The sequence below is a fragment of the Cyprinodon variegatus genome, unplaced genomic scaffold, assembly GCF_000732505.1.
Source record: "Cyprinodon variegatus isolate N-32 unplaced genomic scaffold, C_variegatus-1.0 Scaffold19, whole genome shotgun sequence".
Classification (NCBI taxonomy): Eukaryota; Metazoa; Chordata; class Actinopteri; order Cyprinodontiformes; family Cyprinodontidae; genus Cyprinodon; species Cyprinodon variegatus.
Genome location: NW_015150472.1, coordinates 275,373 through 282,807, shown reverse-complemented (window position 1 = coordinate 282,807; position 7,435 = coordinate 275,373). Strand labels below are relative to the sequence as shown.

The following is a 7,435-nucleotide window of genomic DNA, read 5'->3' as shown; positions in this document are numbered from 1 at the left end:
ATGCACGTGAAGAAGAGGTGTAGGATTAATAGAGGAGATGATTGTTTAAGTCATCTTTGGTGTGGACTATGCTGCCTTTGTTGGTTCCCTCTAGTGGAGAAAATATGGCCAGGTTTAAATCTTCACAGTTCAAATAAAGATCTGCTGACGTGTAGTTGGCAGAGCAGGGCATCTTCTGACAGCCATGTTTTTTCTCCTTTTCAGGATTTGCTTTGTATCATTTGTGGCTGTAGTGATGGGTTTACATGTTCCTCTCCTCAGCTATGGTCATGAAATCTGGATCATGACCAAAAAAACAAGATCCTGGTTAAAAGCGGCTGAAATGAGCTTTCTGCGCAGGGTGGCTGGGTGCTCCCTTACAGACAGGGTGAGGAGTTCGGTCTTTTGGGAGGGGCTCAGAGTAAACCAGCTTCTCCTCCATATTGAAACAAGTCAGCTGAGGTGGCTCAGACATCCTTTTCAGAAATCCCCTGAACATCTCCACCTCCTCTGGGACCCATTACATGCTGGAGGTACTATATCTTTCGGCTGGCCTGGGAGCACCTCAGGCTTTCCCAGCCGAAAGATGGAGGAGGTTTCTGTGGAGAGGGAAGTCTGGCATTCTCTCTCCCCACGACTCGGTCCTGGATGAAAGCAGAACACAAGTACGAAATGATGGAAAGGAGACTAAATGATACGCAAATCTCAAAGAGAAAAAACAAATCAACTTCAGGTGCAGAAAAGTGGATGCGTCCTCAGGAAAGCTGCCTCAGATCAATGAGCCCCATGGCAGCTGTGGCTTCATTGTGGCATATCACTGTCAGCGTGTGCATTGACTGGTGGGAAGCACAGTGGGGTCCCCTGACTTAAAAAGTACAGTGCATTTATCATTTACACTAAAGAAAGATCTAATTTACCTATTTTGATGGAGCGCAGAGTCTTAGGAGATGGATATGATCACCCGAATGAGTTTTTCTAATCGATTCTCATACAAAGGATTTCAAATGTTCAGCTTATAAAATGTATCAGATGTTAGGTCAGGCAGAAGATATAACAGATTATGCTATTATATGTATTGGGAGAGGAAAACAGGCAAAAGAGAGACTAGAGGTGCAAGTATACTCTGCAGCGAAGAGGAGAGTTCGGACAGAATGGGTACAGTGCTGTGAAAATGTTTGATTCCCGTTTAGATCTTTTTTAATTAGCATTTTTGCTTTAATGTCACATTTAACAAGCCATGTATATAAGACAATGTCCCTGCAGTTACAGCCTCTCTACATTGGCTCCCAGTTTGTTTCAGGATTTAAGACTAATACAGCAGTACGTTCCTCTACACTCTGACAGGTTGGCAGATCAGTCACTGTCAGTCATCCCAGAGAAGGCAGAGAAGTGACCAAGATGAAGGCCCTAAGCGGTGACAGAAGCTTCTCTCCTGTAAAGACACTTCCTGCTTTTAAGATCTCTTTAACACATTTTTCTCCTACGCTTTTAAGACAGTTTGAAATGTAGAATGTAATTTTTTGTCGTAACTACTCATTATTGGCACTATCTCATAGACCGATTACTGTTTTGTTTTTTTCTGCTTAGCAGAACTACTAATTTTGTGTTATTTTATTAGTTATCTCATCAATTTACTTTTGAAGTGTTTTTTTTTTTATTAAGATTGTATTGTACTAAAGGTTTATGAAGTTAAATTTTGGAAGTGGATATACCATCAGCTCACTACTCCCATGTTAATCAATGAAATAATCAAAATAAATAATATAATATACATCATTCCGATTTAAACTCACAGGGAGCCTCCAGTCATTACACAATTCAGGAGACTTGTGTCGAAGATTAATGTGTCATGGTCAAAGTGATAAAGGCTTATGAAGCTAGTACAGCTAGTGAACATAAGAGGACAGATAACAGGAAACATTTCTTTGATTAGTTCATTTCAACTATTAAGCCATAGTAATTATTGTGACACTCGGAGATAAAAGGGGAAGCAGAGGGGGGAAAAAAGTAGTCTAATGTATGAGGAAATAATATGTAGTAACACCAAAGCAAGGTCTACAGATATCAGAAGAGGACGGATGTCTCCTCACCCACGGCAACAGTGTTCCTCTGTTAATAACATTTCCTACTGGACGATTTTAAAACAGGTTCATGTTGTTTTAAAGACAAAAAACAAAACCTGGTTTGCAGAAGAGGAAGCAGCAAGTGTTGCTGTGAGAGAGGAAAGGTTTGCAGATTTGGCTTGATATGAGGAACAGTGTGGATCAGGGGCTGGGTTATAGCAGATTATTTAACTTGTTGACTGAGCTGACAGAAGCACTTACTAAAAACGTGTTCTCTGTTTTAGCTAAAGCAACTTTACAGAATGGAGAAAATAATACAAGTTAATACGAGTCATCTTTTCTGACTTTCAAAACGCAGCATCCAGATTGATTTGTTAGAACTGGATTTACAGCATCAACCTGTAAATAACCCAACACTAAGAATCTGACAAACAGAGATAACAACTATGATTCACAATCATGCTTTATTCTGCTTGATTTCTTATAAAAGAATCAAATAAAAGCCTCTTTCAGGATCTCACACCTCTCAGTCTAGCCGTGTCCCGTTTCCCCTCTGCTAAACTTAACTTTTCTTTACACCTTAAATACCTTTTATCAGTTTGTGACTTCAAAGCAAAACTTTGTTGATTGTCAACACAAAAATCTATCTTAGCACCAGTACAATAAAACTGTACTTTAGCTGTTTTTGAAACACTGGTTCTGAAGGAGGGAGGATAATCTCAGAATAAAGGGATCCTTAGTGAGTACGTTTCAGAATGAAGCACCAACCATAGAAAGCATTTTTCTCATACATAGGGTTTTCAGATATACAAGAGGTCAAATATATTAATGACTATTAAATAAAGCACAACAAACAGTGTGAATCAAACACTGCAACACAAAGCACTCTGGGAACACTGTAGGGGACGGTGGTGGCTGCAGTCAGGAGGGCGTCTCTGGGCTCTCGTTCCTCCACAGGTTCAGTAACAGTTCATGATCAACATCTGCCTGGTTCTGTAAACAAACTCAGCGGCGAAGTCCATGAAATCACTTCATTGCAAAAGAGAGGGCTTTGTAAGTGAAATGTGGAGAGACAGACATATTTGATACTTCAGGGTCTTTTCATGATGAAGTGAAACAGCGGACCATGTGATGTGTCTGAGCTGGGAGGGTGAATATGTGCCATATCGATCTCTGCAGGTCTCCAGATCTCTAAGGTTGGCTGGGAGGCCACCTGGGCTGACCGCCTTGGTGGGTTATGCATCTCAGCTTCACCCCAGAGTCCACCCAGATGCCTTGGATTATCTCCTGGTGAAAACTGCTGCGTCCCTCGGGAACAATCTCTAACTAAAAGTCCAAAAATCATCATCTTCTTGCCTCAACAACTCATTTATATAACCAAATATGTTCACCCTGATGGCAAGATATACATTTACACAACCATTTACACACATTGTCAGTAAAAAAGTCTTTTTCTGTATTCAAATATACCTATAGATAAGAACCTGAAAGCTGCTTTCTTGCATTGACCACTCCCATGTCTGAGGTCAAAGGTCGGGAGTCAGGACTTTGCTGTAGCTGGAGTTAATCCCTTCGGACGGAGAAACTTCCTGCTGTTTCAAGGAGAGGACGGGGAGAAACAGAGGAGAGGCTATCGGCTCCTAGACTTCCCTGTTGGTGTCACCGTCTCTTCTTCCTCCTCTTCATCCTCCTCTTGTAAAATGTGAACAGATGAGCCCAGCAGTCTCTGGAGCTCTGGTACACAACACACCAGTTCCACAGGTCCTTCTTCCTCATCCTCCTTGTCTTTGTCCCTCATTTTGCTTCTTTGAGGAGAAGCTAAAGCAGAGCTAACCTGGCTGATGGAGACCTGCTTCCAGAGCTCAGCATGAGACAGGCTCACCACCTCAAAGTGCGGGTAACGAGCCCGGAAGATCCGCGCCGACATCTTAAGCCGCTTCAGGACGTCTGCCAGGAGGAACCAGTTACAGAAGCTGCCAAAGAGAAAAACAAAACATCTGACTTTAGCTGCAGAGCATCAACAGTAAAAACAAATAACACTTTAAAAGACTTTTAATGTAATATATATATTCAAGTTTACTTGAATATACTTGAACCTACTTGGTTCAAGAATATATATTCAAGTTTTAAGTGGGTTATTCTTTAGGCAAATGGTATGTTTTAAGTGTCTATGTACCATTACTCTAGGTAAAGATTAAATTGCTAAATTACCGGTAGTTATTTTTAGTAATCAATTTTTCTGATTAATCGTTCCAGTCCTAAATGCCTGCATTCAATCACAGGAAACTTTGGACAGTTTAGCCTGGAAATGTTCAGTAATTCTGACAAAGTAAGATGAAAGGCAACAAAGGAGGTTCACAGCCTGAAAGTCAATAAAATGATGAGATGAAAATAGAGGGTAGAAATATTAATATATAATCTTGATCAAATTACTGTTATGAAATAAAGTTTTATATCAAATGAAATCAAAAATGATTTTTAGTCAAATTCATTTGCAACATTTTAAATGGTGAAGATTAAACTACTGAAGAAATAAACAATTCTGTAACAAGCACAAACTCAGCTTGTCAATTATTCTGAAATGATTCATAGATTTTCAATCTACCGGTACAACTAAAAATAAAACAAACCCACATAAAGCATTCCCACAAACCTTTCAAATGGACTGAGCATAGAGGAACCACTCCATAAACGACCCCTGAATGTCATGCTAAAATGTAACAAGGTGTAACAGAGGAGCGTCTGAGACCATTTCACTTTTAAAACTATGTTCTATTTAGTTGTAGTGCAAAAAAAATCTAAATTTGGTATAAATTATATTCAGTGGTCTATGGTCTTATTTGGATTGTTTGAAGAGCAGGGCCTTTATGCTGCCCTAAATCTTATTTATCTTTCTCACCTTTTCACCTAATGTTATTGTACATACTCCTTCCCTGTTTGTTTCTTCTTGCTGTGCATTTCTACTGTCTCTATAACGAGGGATTTATGGTTTCATGCAGTCACTGCAGCACCACTGCCCTCACTGTATGCTGTGAAAATGCAAGTGATGCGGACAGATCGTAAACAGAGCTGTGCCTGAGGTCAACGGGGTCGCGAATGCACATCTGATCTGCGTTCCCCTTGAGGAGCAGAAAAGCAGGTAGGATGGTCTGGTGCATGCTCAGTTGTTCAAAAAGCTTTGGGGCATTTCTTAAATACATTTTCCTGAAAGATTGTCCAGTGAGTGTGTGAAAATTGGTAGATGATGGGCAGATTTGTTAGACAATGGGACATTGGATGAATTCAGTTAATGTATCAATGAGATCCATAAATACTTAAAGCTTCCAAACATTTTCTCTACACTTTGATTATTCTTCTTCATAAACCTCTCCATTTAACTTACCCCTGTGTCAGTGAAACCTGAACATGATAGCAGGGTAATAGTGGCTCTGAGGAGAACTCAAACAGAAGACAATCTTTGTCTGAGTCTCTCTCAGGCTTCACGTCTCCATTCTCCTCTGGCTCCTGGTTCTCCTCAGATAGCAGGAAGTCCCAGCATGGCTCCTGGTCGGTTTCTGTGCAGCAGAGTCAACAGAGGTCAGAAGAAATAGAGAAAATACCCAGCTGGCTGTAAACATGGGGACTGTACGCCATCTAGTGGTCAGTTTGATCAGCCCAGTTAAGCAAAGAGGACAGAACAAAGCGCTTTATTGAGAGGAAATGTTAAACCCTCACAGCTGCATGCAGAAGAACACAGCATTAGAAAAAAAATAACAAGCCACTCATTTAACAGCCTATCCTTGTAAAAACTGTCACCAAGTAGGACTTGATAGGCTTAACAATCCTTTCTGGCTTATGGTCTCATTCTCAACAAGAAACTAAACCCTGCAAACTAAAGACTAAAAGCTGTTATAAAACTTTGGTCTGAGAAGAAAAGAGCTAGCAAATAAACACAGGCGGATGGGAGGATTAGCAGCACAGGGGCAGACTGAGAAATAAGAGGAGAGTATGCTCTCCAAGCTAAATAGTCATTCTCCCAGATTAAAGGGCACAACCCTAGCCTACAAAGTACAGAGGAAATAGTGAAGAGCTACTGAGACCTCACCGCATGTGCTGAATCTTTATTATTAAATGCTAATAATTATTTCTAAAACTTCAGCCAACTTTTCCGGCATGTCTGAGTGGAAAAATAGCCCTAACACAGCCTCCACATCATCGTGGTTCATCATGAGTCCAACAAATGAACCTTTTCTACATCCTCCCAGTCATCATTTCATGAAACTCATGAATGAGTCAACCTCAAACACAGCGTAAATGTGGGACTTTAGGCACACGGTGCTCTTTCTACCTTTATAAATTATAAACATCAGCTTCAAAGGAGAGAGGAGATCAGCTGGGACAGAAGTTTGTTCTTACCAAACAGGGAGCTGCTGTAGAAGTCCCAGGGTAAACTAGGATCCTTTTCTTTGCGGCCTTCCAGGTCAGAGAAATATTCTGGGAAACAAAGGATGTTGCATGAATATCCTAACATGAGAATAGGGTGAGCAGAGTTGTTCCTCTCTACAGTCACCACATACCTGCTCAGGAGGACAGGTTGTTGCAGTCAGTGACTCAATGCATAAGGCTGGTCATTTTTCCATAGATAACATCAAACTAAGACATTGTCTGCCTTTGATTTCTAATTCCAATGAATATGTCAGACTACTCTCCATCTGGGATCTAGGTTAGTGATGTGTTTACTGAGGCATGATATTGCAGCATTCAACAACCCTCTTTTATACTATATATCATTGCCATGCCAATAAATAATTAATGTTTTATCACCTAAAGGAACTGTGTGCTGATCAAACAGAGCAGGAATGCTCACTGGGATGTTATGGAATGTTGCTTGCTCGGTTGTCCCGATTGTTCCCAGAGCACACACATTCACTCTTAACACACGACCCCCATTTCAAGGCCTCTCGGAAGATCAAGGCAGAAATCATCACCATCATCTTGCTGTGACCCCCCCCCCCTACCTTAAAAATATTATACAGAATGTCAATTGTAAAGACCTGCTGTATTCTGAATAGAAAATAGTCGTATCTGCAAGGAAAGCTAGGCTGAAACTGAGGGTAGCTGTTCAGGAACCTGCCATGAATGCAGAAGAAAATATTTACATTCACTGTATAAAACATCAAATTAAGTCATCTCTCTCTCAGTTTGGACTTTTGTAAACAGGAAAAAAAATTCTGACAGGAAGGAAAAAATTTGTATATTTGTATAGGGTTTATGTAAATATTAGTGCTGTCAATCGATTAAATTGTTTTAATCGCGATTAATCGCATCAATGCCTAAGTTAACTTGCGATTAATCGCATTTTAATCACACATTTTTTTTCTGATTGAAAATCATTTAAATACTCTCGATGACAT

At 40.2% G+C, this 7,435-nt stretch overlaps 1 protein-coding gene across 2 annotated transcripts in view; it reads right to left on the bottom strand.

Annotated features, from left to right (window-relative positions):
* Window positions 1–1,794: 1,794 nt before the first annotated feature.
* The window catches only part of bcorl1 (BCL6 corepressor-like 1), a 30,046-nt gene continuing 24,405 nt past the window's right edge, over window positions 1,795–7,435 (bottom strand). For both annotated transcript variants that reach the window (XM_015389024.1, XM_015389033.1), the window contains 3 exons: window positions 6,438–6,515; window positions 5,425–5,596; window positions 1,795–4,015 (listed from right to left, as the gene is read on the bottom strand). In XM_015389024.1, the coding sequence (XP_015244510.1) occupies window positions 3,673–4,015; window positions 5,425–5,596; window positions 6,438–6,515 (593 nt within the window). In that variant the 3' untranslated portion in view covers window positions 1,795–3,672. The remainder of the gene's footprint in view (window positions 4,016–5,424; window positions 5,597–6,437; window positions 6,516–7,435) is intronic.